The sequence below is a fragment of the Chelonus insularis genome, unplaced genomic scaffold (genome assembly GCF_013357705.1).
Source record: "Chelonus insularis isolate UGA/USDA-ARS -01 unplaced genomic scaffold, ASM1335770v1 contig_346_pilon, whole genome shotgun sequence".
Classification (NCBI taxonomy): domain Eukaryota; kingdom Metazoa; phylum Arthropoda; class Insecta; order Hymenoptera; family Braconidae; genus Chelonus; species Chelonus insularis.
Window position 1 is genome coordinate 165,403 of NW_023276510.1, and position 21,932 is coordinate 187,334.

Here is a 21,932-nt window from a genome sequence, read left to right on the forward strand (position 1 = left end):
CCCGCGACCAAACGTCGCGGAGATTTTGCGGAAGACCTTTAACTGTTACTACACGTTTTCGATCTGTCATCTTCCATCTGTTGACCCTCATCTGTTGATAACAAACAGGTAAATTCATTTTCTAATATTCATTTTATTTTTTTTTTTTCTTTTATTATATTTCTGGAATCATCAGAATAATTTATTTAATCATTTGAAATTGTTTGTGTCACAGGCCACGCATGTAACTTGTTATCACAAGTGTAGGCCTCACCATGACAATGGAAGATCGTTCGGGACCAAGCATCGATCGCGCAGACGGTGCAGCATCTGCTCACTCATGTACAACTCAAGTAAAAACTGCGACTGCTGATGGGATTCCTTCTGATGCATCTTATCCACTTCATCGGAATGGATCAAGTGCCAATAAACGTTCATTTGATGTTGCTTTTCTGGTTGCTCCAGATGAGAAACTTGCTAAACGTCAAAGTACTACATTGATTGATCAAGGAATTGAAAATCGTCAAAGTCCGGGATATAATATACCTGTATCACTTGCTGATCTTCGTCATCCAGTGATATCAATTAGTGATCGAACCAGTCCAAGTTCTCTATCAGCAAGTCCACCTGCACCAGCATTTCAAGGACTCCATCATCCATCACATCTTTCAGAACATCCCAGGCATCATATTAATCATCATCATGAAGATACACCACTTGGTCAGATTCCTAAAAGTGCTTTTACCAAAGTCAGCAGTATTAGTTTCGATGAGAATCAAGGAAGTACTCCAAGATCTTCAATATCACCTGATCGTCCAAATTATCGAAACAGTGTTAGTCCACCCAATGGACCACCAATTAAAACAGCATTAAGATATGGAACTTTTGCTGCTGCAGCGGCCGCCGCAGCTGCTGCTGTTTCAACTCCTTTTCCATTCCTCGTAAATTCTGGAAGTCCTGGAGAACCTGCAGTTCAACCAAGTATAACTACAACTGCACCTGGATTAGCAGAAAATTTAAAAATTGGACGCAAAATAAATAATGCTGCTGAATCAACAGGATTTAGAGCATCAAATGATCTTTCTCCAGCTGCTGCTGCTGCAGTGTATTCAAATCTTTCTTACTCACCGATTTCTGTGTTCCCCGCGCCAATGACTGAAGCCCTCGTGCGACCAAGACACTTTCTCGGTGTCACTGGAGTAACTGGTGTTGCTGGACTGCTACCACCATCATTCGCGTTGAGTCTACCGGCTCAGAATATTTGTGCAAAGTGCAATCTGTCATTTAGAATGACATCAGACTTGGTTTATCACATGAGATCACATCATAAAAATGAAAATTCAAGTGAAGCTGCTAGACGACGGCGAGAAGAAAAACTTAGATGTCCAGTTTGTGATGAAAGCTTTCGAGAAAGACATCATTTAACTAGGCATATGACTGCTCATCAAGACAAAGAGAGCGATGTTGTTGTTGATCAACAACAACAGCAACAAATTCCATTACCAACAATGAAGAGAACCTCCGGTGGACCGACGGTTGTTCATGGAACTGCCAAGTGACGACGTAGAGTCTCATCTTCGTTTTACATGAAACCCTAGATGACTGATCCTGAAAATAAATTTTAAAAATTTAATATCGATGGAAAATTGTATAATTCAAGTCGTATATATTATACGTTTAGTGCATAATAATTAATAGTTTTATGATGAACTGTTCCAAAGGAGCCAAACTCTCTCTCTAGTCAATATTAGATTAATAAGACTCAATAACAAATAAATACATCAAGACATAAAATAATGTAACACTTAAGATAATAATTAACTAAGTAATGGATAAGAATAATGTAATAGTCTATAATTATGAAAACAGCGAGAATCAATATATACAAAAGTCGTGTAAATTTTGAGCACCAAGTTTCCGGTGCACGCGCGCGGGACAAACTAAACAACGTAGTCGATAAATCGCTGATCGTAAAGCGTAACCGCGTCACACGTAAACCAGCCGAGCACGCATAATAGTAGGAAACAATGAATGCCATAATCGGAAACAGTGCCGGTTTGTTATCTGCCATTCGCACCCCATTTAACTTGAAACGTTGAATCGGTCGGCGCGCGCTACATTCTCGCTCTCGCGTTTTAAATACGTAGCGAAACCTCGACGACCCTGTTTGCTTGCCTGCACCCTCGCTCGTTGATCCTTTTCTCTCTCTCTTCCACTTCCAACCCTGCTGGCTATTCTCTCGACACACTCGACGTTGAGTTAATCGTGGTGGCCTATTACCTACCTAATTTATCACTTTATGTCTGTCTCTTTTCCGATCGCTGATCGCTTTGTCATCACCTCGACCAAATTATCAACATACAATCTATAATTATTGTAGCGTATGTATATTATTAAATTTTTCGTTAAATTGTTTTATATTTTATTTTATTTTTTTTTTAATGTACTATATTATGCTTAGCCACTTATTATTAATGTTAGTTATTTAAGTATTATTGTTTAGGAAAATTATTCATGAATTCCATGTAAATATTAACATTGTAAATAACCCACACTCTGTATATGTATGTAGAAATCCCATTGTTATTTAATTCAAATAAATTCAAATCTTAAAAAAAATGTTCAATGTCAATTTTTTACCTTTCATTTTTTTATTTGAAATTCTTGATGATTGTCAAAGTATTCTCTGTAAATAGCAATAAAATTTTTGTATTTTTAAATATAAACTAAAATAAACAGACTCAATTAAATATACATAGATAAATTTAAATATTTATTTTAAAGAATTTAATTAAAAAGTAAAGATAAAATAGTTATAAATTTGAACACCTTTGTTGTGCTCTAAATGATGAACATTTTTTATTGAATGTAAAATAAAATATGGCTCTAATCACAATTAAAAAGGAAGCCTGAAAAAAGATGGAGTCTAAAATCCTCCATTATTAATTAATTGTTGTACGTAACATAAATTGGATGACAAAAAAATCTTTAAAAAAAAGAAAAAATGATCTTCAACCTCAGATGGAGAGCTTGCCAAGAGAAGAAAACTACGGAAAACTCTTATACACTGTGACGACAGGTCTCTCACGAACCGTTAAATCACAAGAAATCCGATTACGTCCAAAGCAGATATTAATTTCTGACCACTCTCCATCTTCTTGGTGCCGTTTGTGGATTCTTGTCGACCTCTATAATAACAATGATATTAATAATAATAGTAGAGGAAAAAAATCTCAATCAACAATTGAAACATGGCGAGCAAAATGTGGTGAGAAAAGAGAGGAATGATAATCAATAAATTGTCACTGGAAGAGAGAATGATGATATCTCTGAATGAGGGACAAATATGAGGGTAAGAAAAGTGGTGTTAAAAAAATCCGCAAACGGATTTCACTAAACGGATATCTAATCTGGGAAGGAAAAGACCGCAACAAATGCTATAAGGATCCACCAATGTAGTACCTTTCAGTATGGAGTATATGGTCCACTTGAGCTATACTGTGGGGTAGTAAGCTTGAGCTTGGCCTCGGAGTAAGTATACTTACCCTCTGGCCGTGCTCCATAAAGATAAATAAGATCGAGTCGACCCCTCCAGTCTTTGCTACACACCCTGGCAACTGCTACTCGATGATGGCAAGTATGCTATAATAGCAGTTATATACATACATATATGTACAAACTAGCAGCAATGAGAAGAGAGCGAATTGACGACACTTTTTCCCACATCATCGTCTCTGTTGCCGACACGAACCGTATACTGGAGCGAATTGTCTCGAATCGCGCATGCTTCTTCTCTTGCCGAAATAATGACGATGTCACAGGGCCCGGCCTGGGATTTGCCACGGTCGCCTCTCAAGCCACGTGCTGAAGAGGATTGGATGCGGACATGCTAATATGGCGCCCGTTCCGAAACATTAACTTTCATACTGCACACCGTAAACTCTACAATTTGACTTTTACAAGCCAAAAACACTATTGTACATTCATGCATCTTCATGCTCCTACTCTCTATTTATATCAATCTCATCTATTTTAGGATATTTCAAATCTTCCCTTTGATATCATTTTTCATTTTAATTGCTACACTCTGTTTTAAGGTCGCTGCTCTACTGGATGGTAATACTTGATGGATCTTTACTATTAAGAATATGCTTTTTGATTTATCACTTCAGTCATTTTAATTATCATTTTGTTGATCTTTTGTTTTTTTTTTTTGTTACTTTAATTGATATTTAAAATAATAGTCAACATTATTTCAATCTCATGAGAATTGTCTTGTAATTTTTGAATATCAAAGTAACTGTGATTTAAAAAGGCGTGAAAAATTATTCAGTCACCCCTTGTAACAGAAAACTACCCCGATAGTTTTAAATGTTATTCTACTGTAAAGATATATCTTTTTTAATTTTTTTTGTTTCATGTAACATTTTTTTAAGAATAAATAAAAGAAAAAAAAAGGTTATACAAATTTATAAGATATTTTAATCCAGACAATAATTTATTGATTAAATATTCATTAAATAATGATATCAGTTAATAATTTTGTTAAAAATGATGAATCATGAAAAAAATAACTACATTTAATAAATTTAGTGTAAATAATTACAACTAGTAAACAAAATAAAAGAAATTTTATTTTTTAAAAAAGTTTAACTAATTATCACGAGATATATGCGAACGGTAACTTAATTACAAAAAGCATGTAATAATTTATGCTCATTTAGAGGTAATAATAAACTCTCGTAAAGGTGTGTAGCGACGTGCTGGTGAAGTGATTAAAAACGGAAGTGGTTGTCGCTTGCATTGGGGAGTGGACGGAAGAGCACACCTCTGCGGCAAGCACCTTGATTTACTGGACGATATTTCCTCGCTCTGTACGCGCCTGACAATGGGCTTGACGTTTCATTTCGTAGTAATATTTTGCGTGGTTATATTCCCTCACTCAGCATCATATCCCCAGTGCATTTGTTATGCCTTGAATTATTTTCATTTTCTTTTTGAATTCACGATTTTTACCAAAGACCAAAAGATTAATGAACAAATCGTAGGAGAGAGTAGTGCACGTCGTCGTGGTTGTCGTGTGAGAACTGAATATAGAGAATAACGGTCGTTGTATGACAAAAAGAGAAATACGGGCGTGAAACATCACAGGAGAGAGAAAGATAAATGAGACTGAAAAAAGCATAGAGTGAGTTTGAGCCTGCTCAAATATGTCCAACCGCGAAGGCAATAAAATACCTTTATCTTGCTCGTGCCATTACCCCTTGATTCGCCGTGAGAGGGGTGGGGGTGATGCGGTAAGAGTCATTCCAATTTACATTCCTATCGCGGGGGCTTTCGTAAAGATAAGTCCATTTAAATAAATTAGTAATGCTATCTCCGTACGCGCCTGCCATAGAAGAAGAGGGGGATTAAATGATATTTTATCAATTTTCACTGTGATTCGTTCACTTCGCCGATAAACATTGCACTTTGATTCACCTCTCAAAAATACCTCTACCTATTCCACCTCATATTTGTCTTATTTACGTTCTGAATAATGTCATTTGAGCTATAAATTTTTCACCAGAACAACAGACAATACCAACTTTAGACATTTTTATCACTGTGAATCGTAGTGTTTTATTTCGATACACTGGATGTGTTTTAAAATGACGTTACCCATTTGTTTAAAATTTTATTTACTTTGAATGCACTTAAAAGTGTTTAAGAAATAATTGTAATGTTAATTAAATAGGTGACACCATAATAAAACACATCAAGTGCATTGAAATAAAACATCTTTAAATTCAAGATTTTCAGTGTCATGTTCCTTTGTGATAAATATTGAAGAGTTTGCCATTTTTTTTGCAAAATTCATGCATATTATAACGTCCCCTGGTTTAGAATCTAAAATCTGAATCGATGTATACAGATAACCAATCTAAAATTTTTAAAAATCCCACAAAAAGTGAATAAAAGACTTGGGAGAAAAAACAATCTATTTTCCCCTTCTGAATCAGCTCGTATAAACTAGAGTGAGAGAATGGGACACGATATAATGGGGCATAACAACAGCGTTAACACGTTCCTCCTCTTCCCTCTTTAACCTCTAGACTGCTAAATAACTGCGCGGACACGAATTATACCTGCGTTCACTAATGGTCAGGTCTCTAGCATAATTAGCAGCTCAATAAGCCAGAATATCTCTATTACATGTATGTAAGAGAGATTAATAATTCATACCTGAGGCTTCAATTATTTTGTTTATTATATCATTCATTAATTATACTACATCAATAAATCCAACTAGTAAACATTAATTTCTTTCAAATAATAAAATAAAATATATAATTAGATTTATTTTTATAATCAATATAAAAAATTTTAAAAATCATTTTTTATGATTGCATATTATTTTATGTTTAAATGTAAATATTTGAATTATTTTGAGTTGTTTTCTTTCCTTTCACGACTACTTATTGAAAAGAAAAAGAATGAATAAGATTTATTTTAAATCCTTGATCAATAAAAATAGTTAATTAGTTCAATAGAGAATAATTATTTATCATGCTAAAAATGAAAAGTTAAATTAATATGCGCAGACTTTACAGAACAACAGAAAGCTGATAATTTTACGTTGAATGAGTTAAAAAATTGACGATTCCCGGTAGCAGGCGGCAAGCAAGCGGACAAGCGGTCGTGCACTCCTCCACTCCATCTCCTGCCTAATTCACATTACTTTAATTCATATGGTAATCGCGCTACAAAGGAGCGAGTTACGGGAAAACTTTGGGAACAATGCGAGGAAGCTTCGGGAAAGGAAAAGGTCTAGGGGATGAGAGGATAGACTCTCGAGTTTGGTTCTCCCTCTTTCATATGATACTTAGTCTTTGAAGAAGAAACAATGCTAGAGGCAGGACACAAGAACTATGTGTTCGAATGAGTGTGAACTGTATCGGATTTGGTTTCACGACGAATGTGCTTTTGCTTGCGTTATCGACAAATGTTCATGTCCACGGGACCGGAAGCAATTTCCACCAAAATGTCCCTTTCGTTTATATGTATACATATTAATATACATATATGTTCCATGAATATGCAGTATTGGACTGGAATAATCTTTTCATTTTATCTGGAAAAAAATATTTCAGCGATATTCATTTTTTTTGTATTTTTATCATTACTTTCAATGTGATTTTTGTAATAAATTACTTGAATGACAATGGATTAAGAAGACTGGAAAATTAATAATAGTATGTTAATAAATATTAACAGAAAAAATTAAACATACTGAATAAATTGATTCATTTATTTAAAAACAGCAGACTTAATGAGATAAAATCAAAATATATCAGATGATTGGGGCAATATAAATGAATCAAAATTCAATAAGAGATTTTTATAGCCTTTAATTAATAGAAAAAAATTAAATTCAAAACATAGAGAATTACTGTGTAGAGTATTCTGTCACTTTTTGGAGTACTCTATTGTACCCCGATGTCTCCTAAGTGATTAAAAAAATGTTACTTATTTTAAATAACAACATTTAAAGAATATATTAATGTCTAATTTTTAAAACAATCGCATTCATCAAAATCATTTATCGTCGTTTTAAAAGCATACATTTTTTGAAAATACATTAACATAAAATTATTGAAAATATTAAAAAAAGTTTGATTTTTTTTCTAAATAAGTCAATAGTAATTTTATAGAATTATCTAATCTATAATATTTCTAATAAATCTTTATAACATTGATAATAAAAATGATGCTAAAAGGAAAACTGTTCTCTATAATATACTCCCCTAGAAAACAATTTAAATATTGTCATTTTCACATACATTTTATCATGAAATAAGTACTGGGAATAATTCAAGTAAGACTAGTGATATTAACATGTATGAATATAAATATTTTATACTACTCGGAAGTCCTCTTGAATAATTTATAATTCATTATGAAATATTTATTAATTTTTTTCTGGCATATTGTATGATGGTATAATTATCTGAGACTGTTGAAATCTGTACCGACCACATATTTATCTTGACTGTAAAATTGACCATGCAGCCATATGCAGCTGCCGGAGATTCGTCGTCTCATGCCGGCACACAACAGCCGGACTATCTCCGCATTACAAATTTAATCTTACAAATGGATCCCGAAAACTTGGAAACAATGGAATATATATGTATATGATATTGATGTAGAAGCCAAGGCGCGTACGGCAATATTGTTATAGAACCGATCCATATTCTTGGCAAGGGGAAATAGAGCTGTGCCAGCTTAACGTAGAGCAGTACTACTAGCTGTAGAGTAAGTAGTAGTTTCAGTTCAAAACGACTGACGAAAAAGTTGTTAAGAGTAAGAGAGATATTCAATAGGGAGAACGAATAGAAATAAACTGTATTAGTATGAAAAATGAGGGTAGTGACGATTACGATTCTCATTTAGTCCTGACTATCATACTTATGACGCATATCTATACAGAGAGATATGTATCAATTATACATACACTGTATCATCGAACCCTGCAAATCTTTTCTGTCAAGTGTTTCGAGGTAATTGATTGCTATTACTCTTATACACTCTCGGAGGGATGTTTACCCAAAATTTATACCACATATTGATTCATGAGTAGATTTTCCAATTATTATTTATTGATTAAATCAATTATCATTATTATTGTATATTTTTTATATTTATTTTTCATTTAAAATTATACCAGTTAATTATAAAATTCCTTTTGAAAGTAAATCAATTAAATATACATTGTTTAATGATAAATATGAGAATGAAAATAATTATTTGTTTTAATTGAAACATTGAATACAACAAACTTTAAATTCAATAATAACTGATTAATCCATATGTCGATAATAAATTTTTATAACATGCTGAAATGCTGGATTAGATCATACAGTTTTTATTACTTTTTATTTTTAAAGACGATAAAATTTTGATAAACTGAAATTTTATGGGATTGGAAAAAATTACGGGTAATAATTTGAAGAAGATTTGAATATTGAGTTAAAATTTTTCTTCAAGATTTTGTGCTTCTAAATAGCAAGAAAAGACTATTAAATATTATTTCGCATCATTTTTTTGGATCTTATGTAATTTTTAATCATGCAATTTTTGATGAAGTTTGAGAATAATAAAAATTACCACCAAGGCTTGATTAAATTCCTGTTGCTAAATAAATAAGAGGTCAAATCTGACTTGGATCAAAGTATACTTGACAACCGAATAGATCTTTTGAAAAATTATTTTTGATATTAATAATAAATAATAGTTAGAAAATGAATAATGAATTGGTTTATTAATGGCATTGACTCGAGTTTGGTAATGATTATTACAGTAAAGGTGTAAAAGCTAATTGAAACTCTGGTGTCTTATCAGCAACTTCTACGCGATTGCATCGGTACCATTGGTGCAGCGAGCGCACTATGAATGGCTTATCAGTATACAAGAAGTTGTAGAAATCGACGCAGGTCAATGATTCTCGGAGTAAGAGAAATCTGTAGAGGAGAATAATCATTGGATTGTTTTCTCTTTCTCTCAATAGCATTTTCTCAGATTGAAAAGCTTTTGCTGTATGAAATATGGGTCAGAGATATGAGTAAAGCCAACCCTTCCTGCCGGTGGCTATAATGGAATTAGTATTTAATAGCTGAAGGGAGACTTGTGGATAGAAACGGAGAAGAGGGTTCTAAAAAGTAAGTGGATTCTCAGTCGATTTCACATTTTTTCATCAAACGATAAAACGATCTTTCTCTTGTAATAGTAATTGTAATAATAATAACAATAAAATTATAATAACAATCGTAATAATAAGGAATAATAATAATAGCATTATAACAATATGAATAAGAATGTTAATGATAAAATAAATAATTCCAGACGTGCAACGAGTCAAGTTGTCTCCAAGAGAGTCTGCGGCAAGCTTTACGTACTCCGGAGAGTCCGCAGGAAGCGTGTGCTTTGCTAACGATGACAAACGACGGCCGCTACACAGTGCAAGGCGGAGACGATATTTATGCTAATCTAGTCTCTCTCACACGACAAGCGACAAGCATGAGGCGCGTGCGCTTGTACCATTCTTATATATTTATCTGCCACTGTGCACACATATGAAGAAAACTATCGTCAACTTTTTATTATGCTGTGAATAATTATTCACCAAGTTAAAAGGCTATGTTTTAGATAGCCCAAGTGTCTTATTTATTTATATAAATTCCAAGAAAAGAGATAGAAATACTTGACATTTTTCATCTACATAAACATCTTAAATTAAAATTCTTCAATGAAGAAAAAAATTATATAAAAAATTAAAGCTGTTTTGGTTTGTTTGATTCTTAAACCAAAAAGTAAATCTTTGAGTTTGGATTAAATGAATTTTTTATCACACTACATGTACCCCTAAGTTAAACACATAACCAGATGTTAAGTTCTTTAGCGTCAATTGTGAACATCTCATTTGAATAAACGTTTGCTTCTGCTTATGAAAATTTCAACGATATAAATTATTTCGTTGATTTTTAATAAAAAAAATTATGTTAAGAAAATTGAAAATAAATATCAATTTATTTTTATAAAATGACAATCAGATACTTGAACTGTAAATATCTGGAGCTAGGGCTTATAGAATGTCGGAGAGATGATCGAGAGACAGGGAACAGAATAGATGGATTCAATCTCTAAAAGCCTTTAGAAGCGACGGTAGTCGTTGGTGGTAGCAACTCTTCTCTTCACTTCATCCTCTGTATCCTCAATATAATGGTTGAGTAGTACAGACAAGGTTTTAGTTATGGACATGTAGTTGGTAGCAGTCTCCAAGTAATGCCAATAATCGCAATAAAGTCATTTTCCGACGACGGCGATTTAGTATGAATCGCTTTACAACGATGCTTAGTGGTTATGACCGTGAGTTCACGATATGATACTCGACGCCACAAAACGAGCCGTGAAACTAGTTAGCCAAACTGCCTTCACTTTGAATAACGACTGCAGGCTTTATCATTTATTTTACAAGAGCTATATCAATCTACTTTGTTATTTTTCGTCGCTCGAGACAAATATCCCATTTTATATAACTTAAAAACAACATTCTTGACAAAAATCAACTCAAATGTTTTTCAAGCAATGTTTTTTCAATCAATGATGGATTAATATTAATTTTATTTGTGCACAGTGGCAATAAAAAATGTTTAATATCAATCAAATATTTAACTAAATAAAATAAATACACCAATAGATGAACAGTAAATAAAAAATTATTCTAAATAAAAGAAATATGTTTATGTAATGTGTTTCATATTTTTTAATTAACCAGATCTTACTTTAAAGGATAAAACATATGTTAGTACACTTTAATTTTGAATTATTATAGTTTCAACAATTTGTTCATCTTCTGGATGGTATTTATCTATTAGCCTATTTGCTCTAGTTGCAATTAATTTTTTTATTTCATTAGACTATTATTATTTAGCTAAAAATATTAGTTTTGAATATATTTAATCAGTGCAATAAAACTATTCTTAAGAAAATTTATTTAAAATTTGGTTTTACTGAAAAATATTTAGTTAAACAATTAAATAAAAAATTGATAAATAAATTTCTCTTTTAATCAATTGAATAATAAATTGTAACTCTTCAATGGAATATTATTACTGATATTCAATTATTATTTTCTGTCCGTCCAAGTTTTCTTCCTATTCACGATTCTCAATGTTGGATTTAATATCAATTATAGAAATCTGTTAATTAATTCATAGAATTCCCTATCATGATAAGTTTTAATTTATGAAATATTACAAAAAAGTAATCATCACTCAAAAAATGAAAAAATAATGTTGCATTGAGAAGCTTAGATAGAGAAAAGATTAAAAACAAGAAAAATTTAAATATTAATTAATACTAATTAAGACAATGAACAATTAAAAATAGTAATAGTATTTACAATTGTGTTAATAGTATTTATGTTTAATAATAATTCTATTTTTCTTTATAAATTAATAAAATAAAAATCATGAATTAAAATTATATTGCCAAATATGTGCACGTCTTTCGAACGAATAGATAATAATGTCATTCATAATACGAAGGTAAAGCAGATGACACGTTCACGTGAGTCAAGATAAGAAAGCCAATGAATATGGCCTCTTAAAGGAAGCTCTGAAGATGCAACCCGTTGGAATATTATACGAAACACGAAGGAGTAGTACAGCAATCGGGCTTTATGATCCAGCATGTGATACCAAGTAAAAGCACACTATACGCCAGACGCATAACAAGACAGAGTATCTCACTCGCGCTTGTAGAAACGTTACAAGTTTAATTAAACAGACTTGTTTCGTAATGAGTACCAAGACGCTCAAACTGCTTGTTTTGCTTCGAGCCCATGAGTTTTAATTATTTCTCATCAAGATCAAAGTCCTGATTTTTCCTTGCTATCAATTTTTATTCGCTTCGTTGTTTTTTTTCATTTTTTACTACCAAAAAACTTATGCAAACATTACGGAATATAATTTATGCATAAGTTTCTGATAATTATGATGTTCATGAAATCTTGTTTCAATTAACAATACATTTAATTTCTTACCGTTTTTATGTTTACAAAAATTCATTTAAACAGTCAAAATATGTTTAAAAAAAGAGAAATATTTTTTTCTATTTATCGAGTCGATTTTTTTACTTGAAATCAATTACAATGCAACGAAAATTAATTTTCAAAGATGAATGATTAGAATAAAATATTGCCAAGGCTTTTACAATATTTTAATATTTCTCAAGAGCCTAATACTCTGCTACACATCCATTAGCATGCAAAGTTTTCGCCTCTAGTGTAACCAAGCATTTATGGTGGCTTTTGATTTATCTATCGAATATGCCTGCATGGCGTTCAGCTCTTGCCAGAGGCAACCCTCTTTACATCACTTGTTATATAGGGCTAGTGAATCCCTCTTTTCTGTATTTACAGAAATAAAAAATAAAAAAATACAATTGTTAACATTATTTTGGTAATAGCTTACAAATAAAAATACCTGCATTAGTTTTGTATTCATGTCCACGGGTATACATAGAGTAATCATTTATACGTAATAGCCAATTTTCTTGCGGTTACGCCCGTGTTAAAATATGTATAGAGATTTTGAGTTAAACCAGCACCAACGTTGTTAATACAGCGGAAGCGCAATGCCCAGGAGGGGAAGCTGTTACTGAATCATTTGCATCGCATCGCGACAATTTCGTTAAACCTCGCAAATCTCCTCAACTCCCTCCTTCTAAATATTTCTATTTTTCTTCACACTTCAATTTTATTGTTGTTATTGATTTTTAGACAATCAAATTATATTTTAGTCATATTTTCATCATTTTTATGTAAATAATTATTTAAATTTTTAAATATTCACATCATTTTATCATTTACATTATAATGATTTAGTAAAATACTCTAAACTTGAAGCAATGATGAATATAGACAAACATGAAGAGAAAATTTTTTTTATTCAGATTTAAAAAAATTATTCAACTATCACAGAGGTTTATTTAATTGCATTGTATTGCTTCTATTGAATTTCCAGTTGCAATGTAAACTTACGTGCAAATAAATGTACACACAATAAGTACAGAAGTATTCAAATTTATCATTTTATTCGCGATAACTGACTGTCGATAATTGTAACATTATAGTTACCGACACAATCAATTTTCAGTTGGTAATTCATTCTTTTTTAATGGACCTAGGTTACCTACTGAGTTGATAATATAGATTTACATCGCATCATCACGCCACCTAGCATTCTATGAAATAAAAAAATTGAAAAAATAAAAAATGAATGAAATAAATATTTAATTCTGCAAATTAAATAAACAAGTTGGAATTTAACCAAATTATTCATTACATTTGTATGAAGTGATAAAAATAAAGGTTTTGTTATTTTTATAGTTAAGACCTTATTTTAAAAAACCATTATATGCATTCTCAATATCACTTTCTAACGTGTACATCTTCATAATTTAAAAGCTCACAATTCAAGCTCACAAATAATAAATAATGAATCGTGAGTAACAGTCATTATCTATGAATCGTAAGTAATTAACAATTACATTTATAATGATCAATAATCGTCTTAATTTTTAAAATATGTAATCTTACCTTCAGTTTTTATATTTTTCGGTTTTGGAGTAATTTTCAATATTTATCCAACATTCTTAAAAGTTGGATCCATCCATTAATATAAGAATGGTCGGAGCTTATGAAATCGATGAAGAAATAATTGAACAATTAACAAGAGGTTATGAGTCAAGTTCAATAATGTTACAAGCTATCAATTTTCGAAAAAAAATTCCATGATTGTGTAATAAATGAAAAATATATCGTTTTTGGTACGTTTTATTTATCAATATTATTTAAAATATCAATCAATAAACAGCTTTGATGTTAATAATTTATTTTCCGTTAGCTCAGCTGGAAAATCATCATATTAAAGATTTAAATCAAGTCAATAAATATGTAACGTTGCTTTAGGATTGCAACAAGTGTGATTCTGAAAATAAAACATTCCCAAGTTAATATAACTCACGAGCTGTGCTACTGGTTTAATAGATTTGGTATAAGGAATCGGTATTGTAGAATTTCAACGTGTAGTCAAAAACTAACTCATACTCATAGTTGCATCATCTATTTACTATGAAAATCTAGTAAATTGACATTTTAATTTGACGTCTGATTTAATCTGTTTGAAATTTGTTTTCTCACTGGAATAATTTTCATACAAGAAAAAAGAGAAGTTTTTGTGAAACACGACCAAAAAGTGGTGACAAAAGTGAACGTGTCAATTAGCAAGAGAAAGTTTTCAGTAATTTAAAAAATTACATACGGTATGAGGAAGTAATTCGTAAGTTGTCTGAATTAGATTAAACTGATTAAAATAAATTCAACTGATATCATTTAAATAAAATCACTAGTCTTCATTCTTTAATTTTTAGTTAGACTATACAATGCAATCATTGATTTTCATCTTTCCCCCACATGTATCTAAACATTTTATTTCTAATATGGATCGATATTTTAACTTGTGCCTTGACTGACATTTTCAGATTAAATTGGACTCTAGGCAATAAAATCTCTCAGTATTGATGTTACTGCTATATTGGAATATTTACAAATTTTGATTAGTGTTCATAAGATATACACAATGGATAACAATTTAAAATCCAACGAAATTGCTGCTGAAATAAAAAATAATATTATAAAGAAAGAACATGTTAATCAGTCAATCAGTGAAACAAATCAATCTAATGGCCATTCGAATGGCACATCAGTTCCAGATCGAAATGATAAAGTTAAAAAAACTGGAAAGTGTAATTGCAATTCATCATACGTAGAAGATAAACCTGAAGGAAGGGTTCTTGTGATTTATACTGGAGGAACAATTGGAATGATGAGGAATGAGCAAGGAGGTTAATATTTATAAATGTTGATTTTATTCTATGTTATTTATTAATTATTAATATTATCTAATCGAACTAAATTATTCTCTGTAGCTTTAGCTCCAATACCGAATAAATTTGTTAAAACACTAAAAACTTACCCACACATGCATGATCGGAATTATGCTGAAAAGAGATTTGGATTATTAGATTCATTAGTATTACCGTAAGTTTATAAATATCTTTTAATAAGTAATTAATTAGAACATTAATTTTTTACTTGAACGTCTTAACAGTACATTATTTATTCACAGAATGCGGAAAACAGATGGCAGGCGTATAATCTACAATGTTTTGGAATACTCGCCTCTTTTAGACTCTAGCAACATGACAATGGATGACTGGATTAAAATAGCTTCAGATATAAGGGTCAGTAAAATACCTTAACAATTCTATTATTATTCAATTGAGAAGAAAAAAACAGTAAATAAATTGTAATCAATTAACTAAATAATTAATGATTTTTCATAATTCTAAATAAATATAATTTTCTGACTCAACATATTCTATTTCCAGGAACACTATGAATTTTATGATGGTTTTGTTGTTCTTCATGGCACAGATACTTTGAGCTACACTGCGTCAGCACTTTCATTTATGCTTGAAGCTCTTGGTAAAACGGTGGTAATAACTGGATCCCAATTACCTATCTTTGACACAAGAAGCGATGGCCTTCATAACTTTTTAACATCTCTAGTAATTGCTGGCAATTACAATATTCCTGAGGTTTGTGTATTTTTTGACACTCATTTGATGCGTGGAAATCGAACCAGTAAAATGGCTGCTGCTTCATTTGATGCTTTTTCATCCCCTAACTGCCCACCATTAGCAATTGCAGGCATTCAAATTGAAGGTATTCTTTATGAGATAAGTTAATTGAATAAACTGTTGAAGATTTTTTTTGATTTCAGTAAATTATCAGTCAATCTTCCGACCATGTGCGTTAGAAAAATTTCATGTTCATAAAGTGTTAAATCGAAACGTGGGGCTATTAAGAATTTTTCCAAGCATCACAGCAGATTTAGTCAGAACATTTGTTCAGCCACCCATTGAAGGAGTCATTCTGCAGACATATGGAGCAGGAAATATACCAGCGAATCGTCAGGATATCTTAGATGTTCTACGTAGTGCTGCAGAACGTGGCGTTATCATTGTCAATATTACTCAATGTACAAAAGATGGTGTTACAGATATTTATGAACCAGGAAAATTACTCATCGATGCTGGTAATTTTATCATCATATAGTGTCTTTATTCAGTAATATAATTAATATTTATCGAAGGTATTGTGCAAGAATGATATAGATTTATATAGCAGTATTTTTTTAATCACATGAAATCGCTTTATAGGTGTTACTATTGGTTATGATTTAACTCCAGAAGCTGCCTTAACAAAACTAGCATATGTTTTATCTAAAACAGAATGGGATATTTGGACTAAACGAAAAATGATGAAAACTAATTTGCGAGGAGAATTAACAACAAATCATCAGGTAGATTTGCAAGATAAAGAATTATTAATGGGATGGCTTGGTCTTCATTCTGAAACTGAACTTCTTGCTTTGGCACCGACTATCTTCCCTGCATTAATGATGCAAGCTGTTTTATCTCGAGATTTAGCGAAAATTGTTTCATTAAAAAATAATGTATGTTTTTCACTTCTAAAATTTAGATGAATAATGAATTTATTAAATTAATTATAGTATTAACTTTAGGGTGCTGATGTTTCTCAATTGAATATTGATTCAAGAACAGTTTTACATATTGCTTGTTGTGAAGGTGATATCAATATGGTTAAAGCACTCTTAGAAATGGGTGCAAATGTACATATTAAAGATCGATTTGATCGCACTCCACTTACTGAGGCTGTAGAAAATGATTATCATGAGGTATATTTGAATTAAATATTCATCTTAAATTAGTAGAATATAGATATTGATAAAAAACGAATTAAATGTGTTTACATTTATATTTGTAGATAATAAAACTGTTACGGCAATGTGGTGCGCATCTTCACGAGGATCCTGTTATATTGGGTCAAAAATTATGTAATGCAGCAGCAAGTGGAAATCTTAAACGACTTCAGTCATTTCAAATTGCAGGAGCTAATCTTTCTCAAGCTGATTCTTCCGGCAGGACTGCTCTACATAATGCAGCACTTCATAATAGGCCTGGAATAGCAAGTTTCCTCTTAAAAAATGGAAGTGATGTAGAAAATATAGATTTATTGGGCCATACACCTCTTGTCCTAGCACAATTAATGAAATCAAAAGATGTTTTGAAAATTTTTGACAATTTCTACAGTAATTCAAAAATATTTGAGAATATTATCACTTAAAAGATGTATTGCGTAGATATTCAACTCTTCTAATTTAAAGTTAATGACAGGAGAAAGTAAAAATCTGACAACCCCCGATGCGTATCATGTGTTTTACATGATGGGACATTTTTTCATGCTGCGCGCATCTGGACAATGAAAGTCGATTGTCATGCTGGTTAAAAAGATTGCGAGAGTAGATGAAAAACTTAAGAATATACTGGAAACTGATGTAACAAGTTTAAAAGTAATAATAAAAATTTATTTATTTGTAAATTTCTTACAAACACTTTAGATAATTGTACAATTATTTCTTTCTTTTCTAATTTCGACCCAAAATTACAATCTCATTGTCATTGAGCAACTACAACTTATATTTTTTTAGAGTTAATAAATTCCAAGCTCATCCATTAAGGCTTGAAATACGTCTTCAGGTATTTTGCATCCTTTAAATACTATTGTGCAAGGTGCATGTTGTAGACGACCTACCTTAATAGCTTCTTCAATAGCAGTTCCATTCGTTGCACTTTTAAACCACCCTAGGCTGTCAAATAAATGTCATTATTTCATTTACTTACAAATGAACATATTCTTTATTATCTTAAAGTAGAATTATTTTAACAATAACTTAATTTATCATATAATAATTATCAAGTTTAAATAGAACGTCTTACTTTGTTAATCCGTCAATAATTTTATCACTACTCGTTGGATTTCGAAGTTTTTTAGCTTTGGCAGTCGCAATACAAACAAATTGTTGAAGACATGGAGTTATATGATTGTTTCCAAATAACAGTTCACTAATTGCTTGTCCAGCTTCTTGCAATCCCAAAACATCATCTCGGCCTGCGCTGATTTTCAATTGATCATATGCCGTTGTAACATATGAATTATTACACATTTTAAAGTCCACTATTAAATGAATTCACATAAACTTACGGTACCGATGTTCCATGTTATGAGATTTGAAAAGCAATGGAACAACAAATGTTGTAATTGCAGCTACAAGTCCTGCGACGGCAATTGATTTTAGATTAACATTTGCTAGAGGTTTTGGTCCTTCCTCTGAATCTTCTGAATTCAAAGGTATTGATATAAAAGGTACAGATAATTCCAAGTCAATCTACATTTAATAACGACAATTAATTTAGAAAAAAGTAATTTCTTTTATTTTAATTCCTTATTTAAATTACTTACGTCAATTTTACCATCTTTAGAATCAAATGAAAGAAATCGTTTGTCTCTCTTCAATATTGTAGAATGATTAGTTGAAGCAAAAACAAGCAAGATAGTTGAACTAAAGCAAACAATTGCTAATAATAGTGAATGCATAATGGTGAAATAAATTAACTTTGAGAAAGAAAATAATTCTCTAATTTGGATTTATATAAACTGGAGTATAAACTATTAATTGAATCAACAAGTTCTAAGAGCTGAAAGTGATATGAACTCTGCTAAAACTCATCAACGCTATCTATATTGCTAACACCCTCCTTCGAGACTAAGGAAATAAAACTTTTTTTGCAGAGAAAGGTGTCTGATTATTAACGACATTAACAGAATTCAAGCTGCAAAAAATTTCTATGTAATCGTAAAATGCGATTCATTAACACGAAAACCATCCTGTAAAGAATTTTCATTTCCGCTGCGATAAAGAATTCGTTTATGACTTTCATGACATTTTCTCAACCACCATGCAGAACAAATTCCTTGAAAAGTCTTGGTCGCAAATAATTTTTGCTTGTAACATTATCCAGTTTCCCTAGTTGTTTTAAATAAGTTAACAATGTTTACATTATATACAAATTGAATGATTTAAAAGAAAGTAAAAAATGCTAAAATAATATAGAAAAAGTTCATAAACAATTGAAAGTGTTAGTTATTCTAAATTAACATTAAATTAATATTATACTTTCATCTATTATTAGTCATTGCCAAGTAGGCTGGTGTCAACAATGCATGTGATTTCCATTTTTATAACTTTTACTATTCAACTTGATTGATACAATGTCTGGAGGATCTTTATTTTTTTTTTCATCAATTATTTCAATTAAATCATTATTTCATTTTCTTTCTAAAATTTTAAGTGGAATTGAAAAAAATAAAATTCTCAAATAAATTTCTATTATCTGAAATGAAACAATAGTTGTAAGATGACTTGAAAATAAAGAAACTTTTTAGGGAAAAATTAAAGATGACATGAAAGAATAGATAATAGTTTATTCAACAATTCTATTCAAGTTTTACGTAATGTATTTTGTTTTTCATTTAAACGTATTTCTATTAGCTAATTTTCTCAAACTTTCATCACTTAAAACTTTAATGCTTATGTGTTTAGAATCATCGAGAGGACGAGAGTAAAAGTCCCGGAGGGGGTGTCACGGACTACGAATCTGTTGCATGAAGATTCAACGACACGAAAGCGAAACCAAGAGCAATTATGTTTGACCGTCGTGATGACGGTGGTTCACCTATATATATATTTAGGAGTCACATAAGTCTTATCGTCTCAGTTCGAAAAGAGTTTTTCTTGGATAAACTACTTTGGAAATACTTGACTAACAGACAAGACAAAACAATCAAAGGTATAGACTAGTTGAATTCAAAATAATCTTATTCAACTAACCGGTTTACATTTTACTTTTTTTTAATAAATACAATTTTCAACATGCTTCAGATGATTCCTACAAGTGTAAAATTTGCTGTTGTGGTGGCAACGTTGATCATCAGTGTTGAGTGTGTTCCCAAATATGATATGGGAGGGTAAATATTAATTATTTTTTCACTTAAAAGTAAAGTTTTAAGTTAAAAAAAAAAATAATGATAACATCTAATTGATTGTTGAAATATTGTTTTTCAAGATTCGTTCCAAGTTCTGTAGATTATACAGACAAATCAAAAACACGTGACCAAATGGCAGTTCCATCGCAAGCTCAGCCTCATTTTAGGAATACCAATGAATCAGTTTCATCTAGAACTTCGGAATCAACTATCAGTGCTTCAGATCGCAGTCAAGAAGCTAGATTTGGATATTCTGGAGTTACTGGTGCTGGTTCTGTACGTATACTCATTTTATAAAATATAAATCATTTTTCGGAGTAACATATTTTTCTGATTACTGAAAATTTCTGATGTTGTTCAGTAATAACTAATAAATATTTAATTAAAAATACATTCAATATCTAAAATTGAATCTTAATAACATTTTCCATCTTCTAGGGCTATGGAATCTCCAGCTATGCTCCAACAAAAATGGATCTAGGTGGATTAGTTTTGGGCGCTGTTATTGGAGTTGGAACTATTTTGATCATCCCCAAGCTTCTGTACATCATTTCAGGATCTTATGGAGCATATGCAAGAAGTAAGTTTATTTACCATTAATTAATATTTGAATTAATAGTTTAAATGACATAAACTAATTATGATTGATTTGTAGGTGATGATGGAGGTTTTGTGAACTCAATGACAAAATTAGATGACATTCTCGCCCGTCACGGAATCGATACAACCACTTGTATGCAACGAGCAGTTTGTACATATGCTCAAAAAGCTTCTGAATCGATCCGTTCTGCCAATGATATTAATGATGAAGAAAAAGTATCATCATTTGATAGAATGATCGAATCGATTACAACGAATCAAGTTTTCCGAACAGCAATGCGTGGAACAGCCATTCAAGAAGCTGTGGAAGCAGGCAGGAAAGGTCAAAGTTGCATGAGAATGTATCGACAATGCGGTTTTTCAATGGAATCAATAGTTGGCCTTCTCTCCAATGTTCTTTCAACTGTAACAAACGCTGATGCACTTCCAACAGCACCTGCGGCACCACTATAAACTTCATATAATTTTATGAATAACATTATATATAGATTTTTATACTAAACAAAATGATAATTTTATCTTATCATATATTAGGATGAATAAGTGAAATCATAGAGAATGTTTCCTATGCCATTCATAGCCATCAAAAAAGTATCAAAGTATCAATAAATGCAGTGGAATATCATTTTCTTTGATTTTAATAAATTAATACATTTCCATTTTTATTATTTATCACTCAGGATGTTTTTAAACTCAGTATATTATTTTGAATTCAGTAATAAATAACAATTTATTTACGAACAATAAATATTTAAATACTACATTAATTAGTATC

At 31.1% G+C, this 21,932-nt stretch overlaps 4 protein-coding genes across 7 annotated transcripts; 3 read left to right on the top strand and 1 right to left on the bottom strand.

Annotated features, from left to right (window-relative positions):
• LOC118066440 (Krueppel-like factor 10) lies at positions 1-1,538 on the top strand. The gene is made up of 2 exons (XM_035082481.1): positions 1-108; positions 215-1,538. The coding sequence occupies exon 2, from the start codon at positions 255-257 to the stop codon at positions 1,536-1,538; it is 1,284 nt and encodes a 427-aa protein (XP_034938372.1). The 5' UTR covers positions 1-108; positions 215-254.
• Positions 1,539-13,953: 12,415 nt separating this feature from the next.
• Positions 13,954-18,052, top strand: LOC118066474 (L-asparaginase 1-like). Of its 4 annotated transcripts, none has more exons than XM_035082522.1 (11): positions 13,954-14,054; positions 14,129-14,352; positions 14,430-14,864; positions 15,067-15,429; positions 15,514-15,625; positions 15,714-15,828; positions 15,976-16,312; positions 16,371-16,685; positions 16,810-17,105; positions 17,175-17,348; positions 17,438-18,052. In XM_035082522.1, the coding sequence occupies exons 4-11, from the start codon at positions 15,165-15,167 to the stop codon at positions 17,795-17,797; spliced, it is 1,974 nt and encodes a 657-aa protein (XP_034938413.1). In that variant the 5' UTR covers positions 13,954-14,054; positions 14,129-14,352; positions 14,430-14,864; positions 15,067-15,164; the 3' UTR covers positions 17,798-18,052. The 4 variants fall into 4 exon arrangements, with proteins under 4 accessions (XP_034938413.1, XP_034938412.1, XP_034938415.1 ...); XM_035082521.1 differs by having other exon boundaries at positions 13,955-14,054; positions 14,153-14,352; XM_035082524.1 differs by having other exon boundaries at positions 13,955-14,054; positions 14,153-14,352; positions 14,435-14,864.
• Positions 18,053-18,163: 111 nt separating this feature from the next.
• Positions 18,164-19,108, bottom strand: LOC118066441 (uncharacterized). The gene is made up of 4 exons (XM_035082483.1): positions 18,974-19,108; positions 18,716-18,899; positions 18,451-18,622; positions 18,164-18,320 (listed from the first exon to the last, which is right to left on the bottom strand). Exons 1-4 carry the CDS (start codon positions 19,106-19,108, stop codon positions 18,164-18,166), a joined length of 648 nt encoding a protein of 215 aa, XP_034938374.1.
• A 1,191-nt stretch (positions 19,109-20,299) lies between these two features.
• LOC118066470 (uncharacterized) lies at positions 20,300-21,610 on the top strand. Its single transcript, XM_035082519.1, has 5 exons — positions 20,300-20,361; positions 20,454-20,539; positions 20,638-20,833; positions 20,996-21,137; positions 21,213-21,610. Exons 2-5 carry the CDS (start codon positions 20,454-20,456, stop codon positions 21,608-21,610), a joined length of 822 nt encoding a protein of 273 aa, XP_034938410.1. The 5' UTR covers positions 20,300-20,361.
• The last annotated feature ends 322 nt before the right edge of the window (positions 21,611-21,932 follow it).